The 22344-nt window shown below is 37.5% G+C and overlaps 2 protein-coding genes across 3 annotated transcripts in view; one reads left to right on the forward strand and one right to left on the reverse strand.

The window, feature by feature from the left end:
• The window catches only part of LOC106175662 (nucleolar protein 4), a 30379-nt gene extending 16834 nt beyond the window's left edge, over positions 1-13545 (forward strand). Inside the window, exons 4-10 of one of the 2 annotated variants that reach the window (XM_013557765.2) lie at positions 8259-8352; positions 8931-9145; positions 9733-9867; positions 10088-10288; positions 10505-10621; positions 10874-11180; positions 11508-13545. In XM_013557765.2, coding sequence (XP_013413219.2) covers positions 8259-8352; positions 8931-9145; positions 9733-9867; positions 10088-10288; positions 10505-10621; positions 10874-11180; positions 11508-11671 — 1233 coding nt within the window. In that variant the 3' untranslated portion in view covers positions 11672-13545. Of the gene's footprint in view, positions 1-8258; positions 8353-8930; positions 9146-9732; positions 9868-10087; positions 10289-10504; positions 10622-10873; positions 11187-11507 lie in introns of both variants that reach the window. The other variant, XM_013557764.2, reaches the window with a different exon arrangement.
• Positions 13546-14445: 900 nt separating this feature from the next.
• Positions 14446-21791, reverse strand: LOC106175684 (organic cation transporter protein). Its single transcript, XM_013557802.2, has 11 exons — positions 21637-21791; positions 20109-20506; positions 19524-19755; positions 18546-18735; positions 18105-18237; positions 17753-17853; positions 17095-17229; positions 16675-16757; positions 16364-16484; positions 16022-16094; positions 14446-15891 (listed from the first exon to the last, which is right to left on the reverse strand). Exons 1-11 carry the CDS (start codon positions 21671-21673, stop codon positions 15544-15546), a joined length of 1851 nt encoding a protein of 616 aa, XP_013413256.2. The 5' UTR covers positions 21674-21791; the 3' UTR covers positions 14446-15543.
• Between the last annotated feature and the right edge of the window lie 553 nt (positions 21792-22344).

Raw genomic sequence — 22344 nt, forward strand, 5'->3', positions numbered from 1 at the left:
TTCGCCAAAGACATCTCTGTCAAAGCCGGATCAATGTCGAAGAGTACAAGTAAGACTACCAAGGGGAAATTAGAGGTAAAGTTTCACTGTTATAATAACACAGTGGGTAGAGGTAGGATTTCTCTTTGTGGGCAGATAATTACCCTCCGTGGCACGCGCCATGTTAATCCTTTTGTGTGCCTTCAGCCAGTCAAAATGGCGGACAAGGGTACAAGATAATAGTCGGCGCGTGCCACTATTAAATACGTGAACGACAGCCCCCATTCTGTTCGCTATAGTGAACAAACAGTTTCTATTGACCTTTCTGTGAATGTAGGTTGAAAGCACTCAGGTGGCCTGATATGACAGATGATAAAATGAAAATCACGGCCACGAGAAATAGATATGGCAGTTTTGTAAAATTAAAACATTTTATTTTTCTACATTAGAGGTCACCTTTATCATTCACACTTTATTTTAATAACAAACTCGAAAGGTGCGCAGATGACGAATGCATTACAACATCCTGTATAACACGTTTCGTGGTCAGGGAGACATTTAATAAAAGTGAACTAAAATGAAATATGTAAATACAAGTGAATTTGAAAGGAAGAGTATGAGTTTCATTGAAGCTCACGCTTTCTGCTGGCGAGGTCATAAATTTCACTCGAACGATCACTTATGGCACTGCAATTTTCCCAGCATAACCTACTGCCGAATATAGCTATACGCTACTTCCATACAACCGGGGCGGTGTATGCGAATTGCGTGAGAGCGAAAAATCGATAATTCTGAGCCTTTTGCTGAATCTAGAACTCAAGATACCATGATAATTTTGGGCATGTCTTGTATAAATTAAGCTGTTTATTCTCCCGTAGTCGAACCCAATCTAGCGGCAGCCAGCTGTTTCCACACATAGTACACTGCCTTATGTCGCATCGCACTGCCTCTCCTTCCGTGCAGGAGTAAATTTTGCAAGCGAAGAAAGAATCACGTTTGCAATGATTGAAAGAGTAGTCGCAAATTAATGCCAAACACAAGCAGTTAAACCTATCCCCGTGAAGCAACACGAGACATTGAAAGAGTGAGTGAAATTGACAAAAGGGATCGCGGTATTGATGGGTTCTTTAACAGACTTTTAACTGCTTGATAAACAATCGATCGCCAGTCATGCCCTAATAATTTCTAGAAAAAGAAACAACAGAGACATTACCACTACGACGAGTTAAATTATATTTCAATCACGTTAGTTAGTGAATGGAGGTCCCTCGATACGTCCCGGGGATCAAGACAAAGAATGGCACTATTAAAAACGCGATCTAGAGAGGAGGGGGAAGATCATGCTTATTTCTCTCTCCCATTTGAAATCCTCCTGGGGCCCTCCTTGAAATCAGTCTTGAACGAAAGCGGAATTGTAGAGAAAAAAAAGAGGGTCTCTAATAACGATAGGCGCGTGCATAATATCTATGTATACTCGGTGCAAATAGTAACATTTTCGTTTTTCTCGCTGTGACCTCCGTGCATTATGCATATTCAAATTACCACTTAGAGCGCACAGACAATGCAATATGTGACCATCGTCAACCCTCACAGAGGTGTTGGATATTGATCTGAAAGCGGCAGGTGGTACGCCACTATAGAACAGATCTTATAAGCCGCTGGCGGTCAGTGGTGTTCATCTACGCATAGGACACCGGTGAAAGCCAGATTGCGGGCCGAATTTCAGTAGTAAGGTGGCAGTAGGGGACACTTTGTCTACGTGACCACATCGAACTTCAAACGACACCTCAGATAAGACGTGCGTGGAGCTCCGCAGTACCCGACTGAGCATATTTTCGGATTATCCTGTCCGATCTTGCCATTCAGGTCTGTATTTTTGTATGAAGAAGAAAATTAAGGTGAAATGAGGTTGTTATTGAAGACAGTCAATTGTGTAGTATAGGGAGTATCCTGTTCATCACAACATGTTTTCGTGAGGTGCATGGCTACCTCTCTCCTTTTGATTCGAGGTAATCGTGCGGTACTGAAACAAGATCAGATCCTTCATTTTTTGTTTATTTCATAAGAGAGGATAGGTTCAATATTAGTCATTTTTTAAAATAATTAAGCGACATAAGCGTGTGAGATAATAATTTACCTTAACTCTTTAGTTGGTATAAAAACGACAATACCACCTTTAAAATATGAAAATGAAAGTGTGAAATATCCCTTTTGCGTTTTGGATAAAAACTGACGTCACTTTCAGTTGCTGTGTATTTCCTGCTTGTGTCTTGATATTTCTCAGTTTTGGTTGACTGAATATTTTAACGCTGACTATAGCACGCGTTTTCTTGGTATCAACACTACGCTTTCACGAGAAATTAATTATATAGTTGAATTTGACACAATAAGATTAATTGTGTCTAATTAGAAGTCGTTTCAAATTTTATATTTCATGTTTTACTGTCAGTATGGAATTTTCTGAAATAGTATTTCCTTGGTGAAATATAAAATCCTCCTCTCTGACTTGTGTTTAAGAGCTTAAATACAACTCTTGAAAGAGGCACTTTTTTTCAAGTGTCAAGTTCCTATACGTACCAAATACAGTTTGTATTGTTTTTTTCCTTCTCAAGCGAAACAAGTTTCACTTTATTCCAATGATACGACGGAAGGATAGAGGTCTTAAAATGGATGGACCAATTGTGCTTTTCGGTAAATGCATAAGACGATGCACCCTTTTGTTGTAAAATGAACAGTAGATGGTGGTCCCGTGTATTTGGCCGGGGAAGTGTGAGTTGAGGGAGCACCTGCCCACGTCTGTTTAATCAGTCGGGGACACGGGGGTAGAGGACAATAGAGGCCATTTATGGGGTCAATAGAAAACCGGCCGCCAGAAGTGTGCACCTGTCGTGACGTCACACCCATGGCACGCGTTTGCACGTGTATGCGTGTTTACACGTGAATTTGTAGAAATATTTTGAGGGTTAGAAAGCATTAAAAGAAGAAATTCGAATTCTCAGAGGTACTAAACACCAGACACCCCCATTTTGCACCACTGATTATTTTAAATGGGGTTTTATTGCTATATAACATACACACTTTACACTTGTTAATAAGGATAACCTTTATATTACTGTAATATTAACACCCAGTCTGTTCCCCGGAGTGATAAGCTACGGATGTCACCGAGATTATGCGTTGCGTTCGTTTACTATCCGCCTGTTAATTATAACATTTTACTAACAACCATTTTACACCATATGGCGGATACTCCAGTCCCCCTTTTAGCAATCAAGTAGACACAGCTGTCACCGAACACCAACGGCGGTGACTGCTTGCGTAGGCACATCTTTACCTACGTGGAATTCGAGTGTTTGCCCCGATATCAGTAGATTACAAGATGGGCTCGAGTGACTGAATCGTGAAACCCCTTACAAATTGATTGCTTAACGTGCCGGGGAGGCTTGCTAGGTGGTTTCAATATTTGAAATGAGAACTTATAACTTGTACACGTGAGCAAGCAGGAGAGCGGTGAGATCATTTCCCATCCCACTGTAATGAATTGAATCGATTTTTCTCTGGTGACCATAGTCTACCCGGCACCCCAGCTCGAGTTCCCACCGGCGACGTTGGTACCGCGTCTTTTACAGATTTTGGGGGCGCAAGAAGAAATGCATTGTTTTTTAAATGTTGTACAGTCACGATTTGAGAAGGAACAAAACCTTAGCCTCGGTTTACTCAGCGGTGTTGTTAGACTGTATCCTGCTCCCCTTTTCGCCCATCCTAATAAATTAAGTCCGTTTATTTGACGTCATCAGTTTAAAGTAGGAGTATGATAGATTTATCTAAAAAATCACAAAAGTCGATCAGTTAGCTTGTACTTCTTTTTCGCCAGTGAAACAGTTTGTTATAGCTCTTGTTAAACTATTAAACTTAAATATAATTTATATGTCGTTTAAAAGGAGAAGTTCGTGATTGTTTCGTGTCGCAATAAAGCGAGTTTTAAGGTTGATTAATAACTGTGATTTTGATTTGCTGTATCTAAAAGAAGTTGACGGGAGGCTGTGGGTAAACTGTGAATTTCGTACTAGCAGAACGAAATCAAAACGATCTTGAAAAGACATTTTGATATAGCTTTTTGTTAGAATGTCATAGGTGAAGCTGAAATTGAGCACTATAAAAAATATCCAAATTCGACCAAAATAATTTTATATGTACATTGAAAAACTTAGCGCTAACGTTCGCTTTCTTCAATTTTTAACCAAGTGCGTGCGCAACGCGCAAAGATCAAACCGTATAATAAGAATCACATATAATTGTTTCGATGATAAGAATAAGAAACAACTTATGATAAGTTTAATCAAAATAGGTTGTTATTATCACATCACCTGCAGATCTTTGCAAAAAAAAAAAAACCTTGTTATTGTTTTTTTTTTTTTTTTTTTTTTTTTTTTTTTTGTTAAAATAGACAATTGTGAGAAAGTCAGGAATGTAGCTTTCTCAAATTAGTGTTCTCAAATTGGTGTTCTATGCGTTGATTTCATTTTATGTCAATCGTTGGAACCTAGTTAGCCCCTAATAGTAATGCCCATCAAATATATTGACCCTGATACAATAGGATTATAGCTTAAATCATTTTTCTAATTCAAGTCCGTTTCATGCATTTGATATTTAAAGGAATATATCCGTATTCTTCCCTTTTACTTTTAACACATCTGGAGTTGCAGTGCAATGATATAAATTATTTGACGAACACACCGTGGTCAAAACCCACGGTGGTCAAACTTTTCCGTTTAGAAAAAAAAACAGATATATATATATTATTTCCTCTCCTTCTCCCTAAGAGTCATCTGGTTCAATGCACCTCTTTGGTTTTGATGGCCAGATAAAGCGACGTATTCTCCATCTGTTTCTAGGTAACACATGATGGGCGGAAAGGTGCACCTTAATCGATTAATGCAGGTGCATTGTGGCGTCTACGCTTTATCTTGTGTATTTAAGCTTAGTCTTCAGGTCATACCTTTCCTGGTAATCTGTTCCTGCTTTAATAGCGCAGTGGAGGGATGCTTAGAAATCCTAGAGGCTGGTGTTTATTCTAGATAGCGGTATGGTTATAAGGCCATATCGAGTGTCTTAAGACTCGACTGCGTCCGCCCTTTTGCGCTGTTGAGGTAAGGCTTTTCCCCGTATTTATGGCTCTCCCGTTAGAACATGTTCCCAGGACAGCCGAGAAGAACGATCTGTTATCGAGACAAGCAGGTAATATTGTCTACAAGGGGAAAGAGAAAAGAGATTTCTAAATGACAAAACTGTGTGATGGTTAATTCGAGGTGAATCATAATGACTCATAATATCTTTATAAAGGGCTCTTCTGTACCAAATATGGTCATTTCGGTAATTTAAGAGCCCGTTTGGGACGATTTAACGTCTTTGTAATATTTTGTAAATGTTCCGGAAAGAAAGAGCAGTGCGGTTTATCTTAGGCTGAAATGATCGCCCATCGCTTCGCCATTGTTCTGATGTTGTCCAGCGTGTTTATCATTTTGGCAAATAGGATTTTTAGTGTTCTTTGACTACAATCGATATTCCAACATGCGGAATGCGTATATGAATTAATCACTGTCCTTCCTTTTACTTACTTGTGACTCCAATTTTTATGATGTACCTTTAATGATGTATTTATAATTATCGCTGCACATTCTTCCCACACAATGTAGTGCATCAGTTTAAGGTAATCATATTGTAACGGTAATACACCTTTATCTAAATAGTTTTTGCGACGTTTGACGTAAAGAGGAGAAAATTGCAATCCTGTTTATTGGTATCATGAAAAAATCCTATTGTTTAATCACACCTAATAAAGACAAAAACCACAGGTGCGACAACCCACCATGTTTTCATTCTACTAAGAAATGCCACATGTATGCTCGAGTTGTGTATTCACTAGATAGGTGCATTTCTTTCTGCTATCATTTAGAAATGATGATATCAATAAAGAGTTTAAGATATTTTGATTGCCTGTAAATATCAAAATGTTCCTTAATGTCTTGATAGTTCTTATATGTATATCTTGATTGAGATGATTTAAATGGTTGTTAAGTCTTGTATAGGCCTACTCAATTCTTGTCTCACAGTTTAAGGAAACATGTACCATCGAAGAATCAAAAAAAAAAAAAAAAACGATGAAGTTTTTATGGAAAGAAGGTGTGGACTTCAGGCAACCCCGTAGGTTCTAGGTAGGAGGGGCCTTTTTCTTCGAATATTTTAGTGAACTTGTTCCTATTCAAAACCCTCAGGGGAATGAATTTCCCCTTTGAACAAAGGTTGCGTCTCAATATTATTTTATCCATTTTGTAACTTCGTTCCCGGGCAGAAGTTGTGAATGCATGATATGGTTTACACATCACAGGGGCAGTTCTTGATGTTCATTTTCTTCGGGGTTATTAATTTGTAAGATTTTGAGCACGGTTTCACCAGAATAACTCAGGTCTTACTGTGGATATCAAATGCTGTACACGTAGATATCTTCCTGTTTGCTGTTTAGTTTTCTGTTAAACTAGTAAGACGACACTATACAGATAACGTGACAGTACGAGAACATCACCACAGAGCGTCCATTTTGGAGCCAAGTCTGTTTAAGACTCCCCCAGCATTGGTCATATAACACGATTCTTTTTCCCCCCGAAACAATCATAGGAAAGATGAGTGTTCTGATGAAATGGGCCTGGCAAAAATAATTTTGGTGTTAAAGAACAATATGAAATCATGTTTGGCAGAATGAACTGGAAACATTTGTAGGTATGTTGTTGGCACTTTTTGGAGGCATGGTCAACTGTTAAGGTTGACATAAAGTAAAAACGTTTTCGGGCACTCATTTAACCATGATTTGGTCAAAACATTGCGCTTGCACACAGAATAAAAAAGTAAACACTTTCTACGACGCCAAAATCCGGTTAGATTACACCTTTGTCTTCAATCATTAATGGACGAATGTCCGCCTTCTCTCCCCCCTGGTTCCCATTAATGCAGCAAACTCTTCGTCAATCGCATGTCGTGTTTTAAACAAAGGCGCTTGGTATGATTTGTATGGCATCATCTTGGGTAATTATTCTCCGCACACATTTTTGATCTTTTGCTTTTTCCAAATCAGTTTGCATTGAGAAGGCAATGCGTCATCCCTCGCGAGTCTTAATGGCTGTCTTTAAAGGACCTACTGCTTGGTTCTTTGAACAAAAAGTGCCGAGCTACATATGTAACATAGAGGGACTGTTGACAAATGTTTGTGCTTTGTGTTCCTAGTGCTAAGCATCGATTTTTGCCTGACGCTGGAAAGGTCTATATTTACCACCAAAATCAGTGGCGACACTCTGCTTAACGATTTCAGTGCGCTAGATATTAGAGTTAAGACCTGAATACAGTGATATTATTGCTGGCGTTCGTGCGACTGTTGCCACATTGGGAAGATAAGGAAGAGTTGTGGTATATTGTCAAGCGTGATATTGTCGTGTGTCCAAAATTGACTTTGAACATCTTCCTGATGATTTTCTTGTGTTCGCGCTTTGCCGAATAAGACAATCGAAGTTTTATTTGCTCTATTATCAGTTTATGAGATAGACATGACTTCTTTCGATTCTCATTCAAGATAGTGCATGTATTTGACAGAAAGTGGGTCAACAGATCTATCCTTTACCATTGGCAAGATTTTTTTTGCTCAGTATACCTGCGTCATCTTCGTTATCAGATATGATGGCCATACAGATAACTGGGTCATGCATAAATGATAACTGCGTTAACCTTGATACCTTGTGAAATATTCCCAACTGAAGATTATTGACTGCTATATTTACAAATTGCACTGAAAATACATGACGGAGTTAGGTAAATATTTATGCCCAATATGACAACACTATTCTGAATCCTTCGCGCTCTTTCTTTTTTAGTCTCTCAATTATTGATAAGGAACAAGAACAAGGAAGGTCCAATAACCTAAAATAACAGCTACCGATGCGTGCCCCTGTTCTTTTTTTTTGTAAGATATCACATAAACCACAAATTATTCTGGATGATTTCTTTTCAAATCTCTGTTAAAGACATTCTATTGCGGTGTGTCACGAAATGTCAAGTTTCCCTCTTTTTTCGGTGCGAAAGACTTACAGCAGCGTATAGAATTTAAGACGCCCTTGGAAGTTGGTGCATTTCGATCAACAGCAAAGACAAGGGTCACAAGAACAGTGTGATGTTGCTTGGAAATGTGTTTTAATGGCTAGGACCTCTTTTTTCATGTTTTATTTTTATTGCAGGACAGCATGACCAGTGGCGATAGTGACATGAGTCGAAGCCAGTCCCCGGCCATTGAAGACTCGCCAAGTCCAAGGCCTTCAGAAATCAAGCAAGGTAAATATGTCTAGAGATCTATAATTCTGTTAAAATTTTAATGTAATCAAACAACATCTTTGATACCATAAGTAGAACTAAACACTGTCATAACACAGGACGTCATGAGTGTTTACTTCTCGGAGAGTGGCGTCACACTTTGTCACGAGCAAAAACAATGACGCTCGCGACACGTGCGACTGTGACAGTGCAGTGTAAGCACGAGACGTTACGAACGTTACAGACGCGCAGCATACCCATCGGGTACGCCGTGCACTGTAAGTACGCCATTGCTAAAACAGAAATTCTCTTTAGGTAGGTTCTCCAGGTAAGTTTCAGACTGGATTTTTGAGTCAATGAACCGTGGCATCCCTCCCTAACTGCAAATTGGGTCTTTTTGCATTAAAACGTATCTAAGTGAATTAATTTCTTTTTGTGTTTTGGGGAATGGAAGTGTTTAAAGTCCTCCCCCTTTTTATTTTTGGGAAAAGGGTGCTTTGGACACACCTATCATCATTGGATCCGCCAATGCAGATATTTTTTAACTGTTGACAGCTGAACTTCAACAAAATTGAGAAAGAAATGTATTGATTTTACAGGAGTGGAATCTTCAAAAAACAGTCGCGCAGCAAGCCCTGTTTTAAGCACGAGTATGCCTTCTGCAGCCCATGTCAGCGCAGCCACGGCGAGCGCAGAAACCGACGAACAACCTCTAAACATGACTAACAAATCCGCATCCAACGGAAGCGTGAAAACAGAAGAGAAAGCACACCCGGAGAGGAAAAGGCGTGCCAGTGATGAAATTAGCCTAGATGTAAGTTTTAGAACCCAATTGATCAAGACTCTTATTCGAAGATGACGCAGTTTGAGTGTAACGGGTAGGCCCAGTAGCCTATAACTCGAACTCATATTAGATGAATGACCGGTATAAAACATTGTTACAACCTACCCATACCTTATTTAAAACGCTGTATTTTTAAGTTTAATATATAGTAAGAATTTCATCAGTGATACAGTTGTTAAAGAAATGCATTACACCTAATATAACCCGCATCGTGCTTGACTTAATTTAGGCATAGTTTTTATTGCGTAAATATGAGATTTCACAACCGTTTTAAAATATTGTTCAGTTGTTTGTTTGTTTATTTATTTATTTGTTTTCCTAGTAAGCATGGGATTTCACAACCATTTTTTAAAATATCGTTTATTTATTTGTTTGTTTGTTTGTATTTTTTTTGGTTTGTTTTCTGAGTAAATATGAGATTTCACTACCATTTTTTAAAATAATATTTATTTATTTATTGTGACAGATAAGATATTGCTGGCCTATTGTACATATCAATTCTCACAATTTATACCTTATTCTCCTATAACAAACAAAATATCTTACGACATTTTCAGAGTTCGTCTCGGATAGCAGAGATGGAGGGAGCGGAGGATATGTCGGGGTCAAAAGATGACGACGACGATGATGATAACGACGACGATGAAAGACCAGCACCAGATATAGACCCAGAGAGACTCAAATCCTTCAATGTAAGAAAAATTGCTTCGATCCAGTGTGCTTCCTCATAAATATTTATTTTTTATTTGCATTTGGATAACTTCTTAAACAAACACTAAATGAATGCGCCTTCCAAACAAACTGATATAGATTTTTCACTCGTAGATTTATAAATATGATCACCAAAGTACAAGAAGTGACATTAACTTCCAAGGGACCGACATTTTTTCAAATTGCTCTCTATCTTTTCAGATGTTTGTTCGCCTTTTTGTGGATGAAAATCTTGACCGAATGGTGCCTATATCCAAACAACCTAAGGACAAAATTCAGGCTATTTTGGAGGCTTGCGACCGCCAGTTCCCAGAATTCCACGAGCGGTCTCGCAAGCGCGTCAGAACCTACCTCAAATCCTGCAGACGGATGCGGCGTTCCAAGGAAAACGGTTGGGAACCGGTACGTGTCCAATTACATCGAACAGATATAGAAACCACTCGCAAACTTGTATATAATATTATGTCAATAGCGTCAGTATTCAGTATGCATGCGTGTAAAAAATTATTCAACATTAAATTTTAAATAGAGAACAGCCTAGTCAGCTTTGTATGTTACATTTGAACGAGTCCATGTATTCCATGCTGTGCTATAAATTGCATGACCTTTTCATCATAGCTGCGCCCGACACCGCCACACTTGACCTCCGCCGCCGCTGAGAGCCTCCTGGCCCAGGCCTGTGAAAATGAGAGCAATAATGCTAAAAGAATGAGGATGGGACTGGAACCGCTACCGGTAACTATCCTTCCAATAGATAGATAGATAGATAGATGGACAGATAGATATGTTTTTGTTTTTATCAGTCTTGTAATCGTAGTAGTTGAATATATTAGATAGCCAGCAATTTGTGTATTGCATTTTTTTCGCTTTGTGTAAAAAGTATATCGAAAAATCCTTAAACCGGAGAAGGATTCTGCCTTACCTCTTTGCATATATAAATAATTACTTATAAATGCATCTAACCATTTTTCTCTTTGTCTCTCTTAGGCTAGCGCAATGAATGCTCTGCAGCCCCCCGTATCAGCACCTCAAGCAACAGTGACCACACCACAGCCGCCACCGCCTCCCCAGCCACAGCCACCACAATTAGAGCGACAACCTCAGCTCAGCACAGCCGACTTTCTCCGCCACTCGCCGCTGGCAGGATTTAGACCACCTCACGAACTTCCTCAGCCGTTTTTCGCCAATGGCAATGGCCTGTTTCGCCCAGCGTTCCCCCCTGCCTACCAACACCCCGCCCACCACCATCCGCCCGTTATCCAACACCCACAACTTGCCAACTCGGTGCAAAACGGTAAGGGTAAGAGTCATTTTCTGTATTCTCTTTATTCCAATCTTCAAGAGTAGATGGCGTTTCGTTTTCAAAGTTACAAACGTCCGTGCACTTGAACTTGTTTCTGTTGAAGTCATGTTGAGGTTTTATGCTCACGTTCTGTTACCTACGAGAGCGTAATATCAGGCTTACTTGAACATTGGAGACAATTCAATATTTCAGATGGTTTGATTAAATGCTAAAGCAGTGATAAGGGTCAATAGAGGTTAATTGTTTTCGTGTCTGTTGGGAACTCTAGCTGTTATGTCTTATTTTTCTATCTGATTTAATCTCTTTCTTTTTTTTTAGGACCAACAGACCTTAGCATGAAGAAGGGAAGTTCTCGAAAAAGTCAGCTGAATCCAAGTGAAGTGGCAACTATCAAGTCACTGATAGCCGGCTACAGGGAATCTGCCGCCTTCTTGTATCGTTCTGCAGATGAACTTGAGCAATTGTTATTGCAACAAAACTGAGATGGCGTTTTACCCCAGCCAGCTAGAAGCTGGCTGACAGGCAATTCCAAACAAGTGCTTTCAAGTTCACGGAAACACAAGCAGAAAACATGACGTCATTCCATAATATTCAACTAGACCTAGTGCTCGTTGTAACAGTGAATATGATGAAGGTTTATATGTGAAATTATCAAAGTGATTGGCGAAGTCATTTGAATGTTCTATCAGAAAGTAAGGCGTTGAGGTGGAAAAGCATAGGCAAGTTTCTATAGGTAGATTATACGTTGTAGGCGCACACTTGTGGTTCGTGGATGCAAGACTGCTCCCTGATGTAACCTTGTTTGCTCGTTTATTTAGTCAGCAAAATATGGTGCTCTTTTTATTTTCGCGACATACGCGTGATGTCTCAAGACTGGGTGGTGGATATATGAAAGGTAAAGCACAGAACAATCAAGATATTATTTTTTTGCAGATAATTAAGCCGAACTGTCTACTTTTATATATATACATATATACATATACACATATAAATATATATATTTGCATGTTAATTTCGTACGAATAATTGAACATTGGTGCAATAACTACGTTTTAAGTCAGTAGCATTTGCTCGAAGATGCAAAAAAGTAAAAGAAAAAAGCACCCGCTAAATATGATATTGTGTGAACGACAAAGAAACGTTCCTAATATAAGGTGGTGAAAATCCTTTACAAAGTAGATATATAGGTATCAATATTTAAAGTAATCTTTTTCTTGTGTTTATTCAGTACTGTGAAACAGTTGTTGTTGTTGTTGTTATTGTTGTAAGTTATTCAACTTATTTATTGAAGCGCCAGTGCACTGAGTGCAGCCGAGCAGGCCGGAGTTCCACTGATGACGGTGCCAAGTCAAATTAGACTTCTTTATCTCTTTTCTTTGATATATCTCTTAACTATGCGTTCACCACCGGTGGGAATAGGTAGACAGTGGGTTTAAGATTATAATACTGTTTCTAAGAAAAAGATGGAAACTATTTTTGTGTAAATTGCTCACTGTGTCCCATGCTCCCGCGACAGCTACGTTTATCCGGGTTATTAGGCCTACATCTCATTGCGAGCTATATTTTTGTCACTTGCTCGTTTTGTTTTGATTCTCAGATGGAGAGATTGGACGTATTTGGTATTAATATTATAACATCCATGGTGCATGGCATTATTTATTTATTTGTTGATGTTGTTTAGTTTTTTGTATTTGATATAATATTTATTGGGTGTTCTGGTGCATACCATACATTCCGCTCAAATATTGCCTTTATGTAACTTTCAGTATTTGTAACTTTTATTTCCATTCCTTATGGGGCAGATGCCACTTTTTTCAGGGTTATTGTGTTTACATAGTGTATTACTTTATTTCATGTATATTTTCTTTCTTCATAAAGAGGGTTGTGGCTCCCCTTCCCAAAGATGATAATGTTTTTGCGGGGATTAAAATAATATCAGCTGAACAACAAACTGTTCATACAGTGGGTTTTTCAATAAGAAATTGATTCCACGTAAATATTTTGTGGCGTTGAGCTATTCTACACTAAGCATTAGGCTGAAGATTTGGCAGTGTTAACAACTTAATATGAAATAAGAAAAACTGTTCACGGTTTTTGATTTTGGCCAAAAACTGCTTTATAGATATATTATACGTCTCTCAAACGTTGTCTTAAAATTAACTGCAACTGAATATGCAAAAGCCATTGATATTTTGAAAAAGGATAATTTCAAAGTGACTAATAACTAGTCGTTTTTACTCTATGATTATCTTTAAGAGAAACAGTCATGTGAAAGCTGCTGTTGCACTCCAGTACCCCCCCTTCCCCAAGTTATTGTCTCCCCGAATACTGTAATAAACGTTGTCAGTAGAACGACGATGCTGGTTTTTATTTGTATTGTTCTATACACTACCCAAGCTTTACTCACTTATGGGCACGAGATGATCGAAAGCGTTTTGAGCCAAGTGTGCAAGCGTGTGGTTTCTCACACTTGCAGCAGTGTGAAACACCCGGATGCATCTGAGGAAATTCAGGTTTGCCACTCGTCTCTCAAGTTCGGTGATTAGGGGAGCTTGAAATACGGTTGCTATGAAACTATACAAGTTTGAGCACACTACCGGCAATTTGCTTCACACGTGTACAACCAATGTAACTGAAAACTGAAAAACAAACTTGTGCCATAAATAGCTGACATGAAATTCCCTTGCGTGTCAAAGAATATGTATAAGGATATTTTCTTTATTGAGTTTTTATTTTTCCCACTGACAATAAATGACACACACTGTAAGGTCCAATTCTCATTTACAAAAAGTATTGTGCAGTTAAGAGAAAAAAATACCACAGTGCTTACACAAATCAAAAATGCTAAAGTGGACTTGACGATGGGCCGGATTTTTTCCCCCAGGTGAAAGTGAAAGTCAAAACTTTTGATGCCTAGTTATTCTGTGGCAATTTATGGAACACCCCATGAAGGCAAAACCTTTTAAAACAAAATTTTAGAAATATTTAATTGCACCTTAAGATAGCCAAGAGCACACCATCGCAGGTGAGATTCTTTCTTTCTCTGTTTGACTTGCAGTCTAAATATATAATTTGCAGTCTAAATTATGCTTTGAAGTTTGTAAGGTATGAAACATTCTCAATGCGACTAAAGTCAGGCAGATGAGATAAAATGTGCTGAGATCTAACAAATTATACACAGATCACCACATATTACAAATATATGTATATTTATGTTAAGATACATATATTTGTAATATATGTTAAGATACATATATTACAAATATATGTATCTTAACATAAATATGATAACATTCTTCATCTTTTAATACATAACCTTTGAGCATTTTTAAGGTAAGGTAAGACAAAACTGATGTTGGTTAACAAGGTACCAAAACATTTTTTTTTATTTAAGCATATATGAGCATAGCAGCTAAATATCAGGATGAGTCATTTTCCTGTTTTTCAAGGAGGGACATAATGTCAAAAACCACAGTGTGGGTGATATAACAGAGTAAAAACCACAGCCTTAAGGTTCTCCTTGGGTTAAATGTAATTTTTTCTATTTACCAACTCATGGCATTTTTTTTCATTTGACAAAAAGTAGCAAATAAAATAGATTTCCTCAAATTAGAGCAGAGGTGCTTGTTAACCAACATATCAATTTTTTCTGTCATTATACATTTCTATATAGGTCAGCTAAAGCTGAAAAATGCACAGTTAAGTACCTGCATCTGCTCAATATGCTAACAACCAACAACCTCCATTCTGTAAACAAGGACAATTTAAAAATATATAAATTAGGCTGCAATAGATACATGTATATACTTAATAAGATCATATAAAAACATGATTTTTTAAAAATAATAATCCGAAGGGACATTTTCAAAGATGACATATATATAAGACCTTCATATGACTCTAGCAAGTTTGAAGGGAAACATCCATTTTTAAGATGTAACAATATAGCAACAGTATTCTTGCAACACAGGTAAATATTTAATCGAAAAATGTTTCAAATACATCAAAAGATTTGGCCCATTTTTGAATTCAACCAGATCATTTGCCCATCAGGTGGTCTTAAACATTAAAAGCAAAAATACCTTCCATTTCAAACTATTACAGTAAGAAGGAAGCACAGCTTCAACTCTGGTTCCAACTCCTTTTTTGTCCTGTGACCCCTGCATGGAAAAACCACTACACTGCAGCCTACAGTGACTACCTCAACTGTTCAAAATATTCATCTCTGAAAAAATGTCTTTGACACAAATGCAACACAAAAATACAATATTTGTTCATAAATCATGGCCATTGGAAACAAAAAACAACTCAATTTATTTAAAAAATCTAAATCCATCTAGAGAAAATATTTTTCTCAATGTGACTGTTCCACCGATTCAGAGTCAAGGTCACCGGTGCATGAAGGTTCCACAAGACATGGCTCCTGCTCTTCAACTAATGAAGGGCACACCTCAGAACCACTAATTTCACTATTTCCCTCCACATGTAGACAATTACCATTGCTTATTGAACCAGTTTCAGAGAGAGGCATCTCACTTTCATCTTGATTACTTTTTATTGCAGAACTTTTCTTCCATTTCCAGAGAGGAACCGAGTCTGGTAATGGCTTCCCTCTGGTCTCTGGCAGAAAGGCATTGGCCAAGGCAGATGTAATCCCCAAGCACCCAAAGATAATGAATGGCAATGGCTTTGAAAAATTATTCTAGAAAGAAAAATTATTGTTCAAGTGATTTTTTTCTTATTTTTCAATTTCCAAAGGTGAACCAAGATGAACTTGGAAAAGTAATGTCAAATATACATAGCATGTTCAAACAATCTGCATGGCAACTTACCATATAGACCAGCTGAGGTGCTATAATCCCGCCTATCCTTCCTGTGGTAGATGCTAAACCCATTGCCAAATTCCTATAAAATATGAAATTTAAGATTATTTTTTGTTCAATTACATAAGAACCAAATTACTTGCGATTCTGCCTAAATGACTGCAAAGGCATGTTAAAATATATCACAGAATTCAGGAAAAAGAAAATATCAAACAACTGCCTTTTTATAGAAACTTTCCAACAACAGGGATAAGCAAAATTAATAAAGCAGTGAACTAATTCTTTCAACATCTGCAATTAATACTGTTGCTTTTTAAAAAAGATATTAATTACAATAGCAATTAAGCATACCTTACAACAGTTGGAAACAATTCTGCACTATACAAATAGGCTACACTCCATGAGGCAGAGATCCCAAACTTGCCAATTAAAGCTAAGATTTTTGTAAGCAATGACAGTTCTTCCATCTTTCCTACAATAGCAAATACAACAAACACTACTTTTTAAAGTAATTGACATAATATTATGATTTGGTAAATATAAACTGTAAATTTATTAAGAAATCTACCCCTTTACAACTGGGCACTAAACAACTTTATCTGAAGCTGGCATGCATTACTATAAAAAATATGAAAATATTCATATTCATTTTAACATCTCACCTGCCACATCTACAAACAGTACAGCAAAATTAGCTAGTCCAGCAATTAGCATTGACACAAATAATGTTTTTCTTCTTCCACACCTGGAATTGTGACATTATTAAGTGCTGTGAACTGAGACTTTACTCATCCATATTGCTGCCATTCTGGATTTCAATTTTCAACATAAAAAAAAAAATGTATATTCATAATGTTCCTGAAGCGACTGCATCATAGAAGAATACAAAAAGTGAAAAATTATATTATTGCTGGTATAGAAAACTGACCACATTCAATTCAAATATATATATAACATGAATACATGCCCATTCTTACAGGAAGTGCACACAAAAATTAAAGATATGTAATAATCAAAAATAAAGTAGCCTAATCATGCTTCCCATTTGGAATATATCTACAGTAAAATGACACCCCCCTTACCAAGCATTGAAGAATATAGTTGACCAAACTGCTGGCATGTCAATAAAGGAAACCAGGAACATGTTGAGGTAACGGTCCCCTGCTAAGTTCTTCACATTGTAGTTCAAGCCATAAAACACTGCTGCACAAACAAACCTAAAATAAACAATCACATATCAGGTCTATAGGTTAATGATGGATGATTAATAAATCACTACATTAGTTTATCAATAACTACAGATTCAGCTTTAAATATGACATGCTGCACATAATGCTACGTACTTAAGGTATTGACAAAAACATGTATTCAAACTGAAGACAATCATATTCAGCTGTATACTCTGATTACATGTAATGGATATATTTTCAACAACAATATAATATTGTATTCCTACAGGTATTATTCCAACTAGGTAGGTTTGCTTAAACAACAACTGTGACGACAATTACACTGATCAGGAAGAACTGGGGTTGGTTTCATAAGAAGCGTAAGGGTTTAGATTGCTTTTAATTAAGATCCTACTATTATGACCAAAAAGATCATGTAATTAGACTCTTCAGTTCTTTAATTGTGAAACAAAATATAGTTGTGTCAGTTTCTTAGCTGACTTTGAAAAGACCACACATCAAATCAAGTTCTTTTATTCTAAGTGGTCTCAACACTTCACATGATGCTTACCATGCATACATGACAATCAGCATGTTTTTACACATTGCAGGGGTCCTGAACAAGTCCCAGTAACTGTAACTCTTCATCTTCCCCAGTTTGGCCTTTTCTGTCTGTGGAAAAACAAAATTACAGCACTGTCAACGTAAAATATCAAATACTACAATTACTGTTTTGAACATTAAAAGACTATTACTTATATGTATGAACATTACTTGTATCTGTAACAATTTTTTTCCAAATATAAAAGTATTAAATCAATATAAACAGACTTATAATTTCACTCATATAATAACATGAAATGAAATCTTACAGTCACCAATAAAACTTAGAGGTACATTTAACAGTCCATAGTAAAGTTTACCTCAGCAAAAGTTCTAAGTTTGGAAAAATCTGGAACCGGTCTCTTATTCCACTTGGCCATTTTTGTCAAAATAATTTCTGCCTCTGCAAATCTGTTTTTCATAGAGAGCCACCTTGGACTCTCTGGTATGGCCCTTAAAACAAGAATTAAACAACTGTAAAAACCTCCCATCCAGCAACACAAAATCAACAGACCCATAACACTGCAACAAGAAATCAAAGAATGATAACTTATTGCTATAAAATTCCAATAAAACTCGACTACACAAAGCACAGATGCTTCAGCATATAAAGTTACAATTCTAACAAACCACTTTGTGTAAAAGCATACGTATTTGCCAAACATACTGTTCTTTAATTTTTCAAATAAAATGCAGTTCTCATTTAAATATTTCTACTTTTATTTTATAAGCATGAAAAAGACAAGCAGATGGCAACCTACCACCATGTAAACATTAATGCTAGAGGTGGTAAAGAAGTGGCAAGGCAGAGGTTCCTCCAATCACGAATGAAGTAGGCTAATAATGCTAACGTCATACCACCCACTTGGAATAAGCCTACACATCCACAAAATGTGCGCCATCTTGGTCCAACAAACTCCATAGGCCAAATGTAGTTAATGTTTAAAAGTCCTAAAATAATTACATTATTTTTTTAAAACAAGGATTTCAAAAGACTTGATTTCCTATTATTCATTATTCATACATTGCCAATTTTAGTTATTCTGTATACTATGTATACTTCAGTATCATCAAGACACTACTGGGGGGGGGGGGGTAACTTTAACATAAGGTGCACATGCATGCTGTTTTCAATACACTTATGCTACATATAATACCAGAGTAACATTCTGTAAATAATATCCAGTGAAACAAGTGGAGTTACTGCAGATTCTGATGTCAATATTCACTCAGTATGCTTAACTGGACCAGTCCCCATTAAAAAACTGTCAAGCTAATACAGGGGTATTGTTGCTAGTACAGTACATCAGGCCTACCCAACTACCAGACTCGGCACTGAATGATCCAGAATTCACCGGTAAATCGGACCACACTACCCGTTTTCAAGGTGTGTATCAGATCGCATTACATAGTATCATACCCTGAACAAATGTACGGGCTGCTACGTGTGGTCTACGGCAAAAAAAATAGGGAAAATGTGGGAGTTCGTGCATGAGGAGCACGTCCATCGTGCGACTTTTGGAGGTCGCACACAGCACGTAGTAACTTTTCGACATGATCAACAGCTGCTATGTGCTATCTAGCTACGTCTTAGCTGGACGCAAGGAACCTAAAAACCGTGCGTCCAAAACGTAGTTGGGACCCAGGCTTTAGACAGGTCCAGACCAGATCAGTTAAGTATGCCACTTGATGTGAAAAAGGCCAAACATTAAAAAATCTTATGTCCCCAGTGCTCTCACCTCCCATACAGAAGCCATTCATGAACCTGCATGCTGCAAACAGCTGCCATGATGAGGCAAATGCCATCACAGTGCCAAACACAGAGTTTAACGCTATCGTGGCAAAATAAATCATCTTGCGACCAAATGTGTCCCCCAGCTGTCCTATAACAATTGCACCGCCCAGCACCCCTATCATCTGTATAGTGGTGATCAGGGTGCCTATGTACTTCTCGGAACAAAGGAGATTCCACTGAGAAAAAAACAAAAAACAAAAACAAAAAACACAATGTATTCACTTGGGATCTTGAATTTTGACTACTTCAGTAAATGTAAGTTAAAATTATTGTTACCAATTTACAATTTTCGCTTCAGGACAGTAATATAACTATTGATGATATGACTCTGTTATGACTGATTTACAGAAAATACCAGTCTTAATGTTATTGGAAATTAAACCAATGGAACAAATGAGAGAATTGTACATCTTTTTGGTACCTTTTAATCTTTTTTTTTTTAAGTTTGATGATGATAAGTCTACAGATTTGCAAGATACAAACACAGTACACAAAACATTAAAAGAAGTACTTAAAGATCAAGCCTCACCTCACTTATAACTGATGTAAAATCTGTAGAATATGTATGACCTTCACAGATACCACCATCACTGGTACAAAACCCTTTTATATAGCCTCCAGCCTCATAGTACTGTGACATATTGCTATCAAGGGATTGAGATTTATATTGGACCATTTCATGTAAAATTGTAAAGTTGATGAAATCTTTAGCACCATCTGAATATGTCATACTGTCAAACAGTGTTCCATTTTCTATATGTGGAGACACTGATACTGTACTGTTATTGGTACTGTTATCTGCTGTATTGGGGCAGTACCACTGGGGTCTGGCACTGATGAAGATAGGGAGTAACATGGTCCATGCTGTGACAACATCACTCAACTGCAGTAGAGAAAATACAAGGACTTGGTAGCCTCTAAACTGCCCTGGAAAAATCAATTAAGGCAATTATTTAATGCATACAATAGATTTTAGACCCAAATCTAAGACATTTTCCTAGAAATGTTAATAATTTCCCACTTATCACTAAGATATAGTGATTTATACCCTATCCAAAACATTTGAGATTATCATAAACCTGTCTTTAAGGGTGCATTCCCGTAGATTTTAGATCGCTCTATCCCCATGGGGAGTCTCACTAGATTACTGTCAGATACTCCGGCTTAAATGTCCGTTCCGCCTACTACAAGCTGTAAGGGTGTAATTAACTTTCGTGCCTGCTCGGCTGACAGCTATTTAGCGTGAACCCCCAGGGAGTTAGGTCGATCTAGTTGGATCGATCTAATCTCTGGGAATGGGGTCTAAGTTCTAAATTTTAATTTTTACCATCACAAGTGAAATTCATTGTGTCTTTCTCCATTGAGAAAGTGGCTCAAAAACTAGATGTTCTGGAAACTTGGAACTAAAAAACAGGTTAAAGCTGGCCAATATGTGTACTGTATTGGATGAAGCATACAATTTCCAGCAGCTTCTGAGTTAACAGATCTTGCAAAATGGCTGCCCACTGCTGTTGCAGCTGCAAATTAAAAACACTGGTTACAGATCTTAATTGGACCATAAATATTGTATTGGGTCTAAGACAAATGCAATGTGGGATGCAGAATTCAAATAGCAAATTATTTTAATTTTAAAAGCAACATTAAGGTGCGCTTGCATGTTATTTTGTGTTATTTCATACATCTCGGTGTTAAGTGACACCGTAGATCTCGGTGAAGATCTTTTGAAGATCATAACTGTGTAGCAGACTAAAGCCAGTAGTACAGTACACGTACTGGAATGAACTAAATGACCCCTTTTCCAAAATACCCAGAGGGTTGGGTGCATATTTTCTTAGGCACTGACAACTACATGAACTCGGTTTGCCTCAGAGGAAGGTACACTAACGTGAATTTCACTGGAGGACATTTCAACATCTAATACAAACCTGCACCTGTACCGTACATATGTGATTGTGAATATAAGGAACACGTGGTCGTCTCATTTATATATTCAACAAAACATCTTCACACATATATTTTACAATTTTAAAATGATTTTGGTACACCAAAGACTTCACCTAGTTTGTCCAATATCTGTTCAAATTCGTCTCCCATGCTCTTCAGTTATAATCTGCATCCAATTTGCCCTTCAGCAGTACACGACCTTTTCATCTTCTCATCCACGATGTTTACAACGGAAGTGGAGTCAGCCGCCGTACGCAGTTTACAGTTTCGAACCACTTCCCCTCGTTATGCTTACTCTACCTTCAACCAAGACGGCTATTTCAACGCAACAAACACAATAATCATAATAATAGTGAATGCGACAGTCATCTACAGTAATTTTTCTGGTCAAAAATAGAGGATGGGTCAACAAAGATAATTTGGAAGACTGTCAGAAAACATTTCTGGATCTGCTCCCGTAAATTACAGTTGTATCATATTTTGATCGTAAATCTTTGAAGCAAAGTGCACGATTATCCAACCCCAGTTCTCACTACATTGGAACCATACCAGTACAGTTAGATGGATCCAGATTGGGATAAACTGAGGTAAAATCAGTTATATCTCTTGTTTAAGTCAAAAAGGATTTTTTCGTGATGCCCCCCGCCCCCCCTCCCCACCTCCCCCGACACAGACACGAACACGTGCGTACGAATAGGCCTACACACCCTAACATTAGGCCTATTTGCTTTATTTTTCCAATTTTAATAAACTACTATTTTGCTTATAGAGGTTCGCCATCCACCATCACCTACATGTAGGGCCTACATTATGACGACAAA

Source organism: Lingula anatina, chromosome 1 (assembly GCF_051362555.1).
Source record: "Lingula anatina isolate TDL-2025a chromosome 1, LinAna3.0, whole genome shotgun sequence".
Lineage (NCBI taxonomy): Eukaryota > Metazoa > Brachiopoda > Lingulata > Lingulida > Lingulidae > Lingula > Lingula anatina.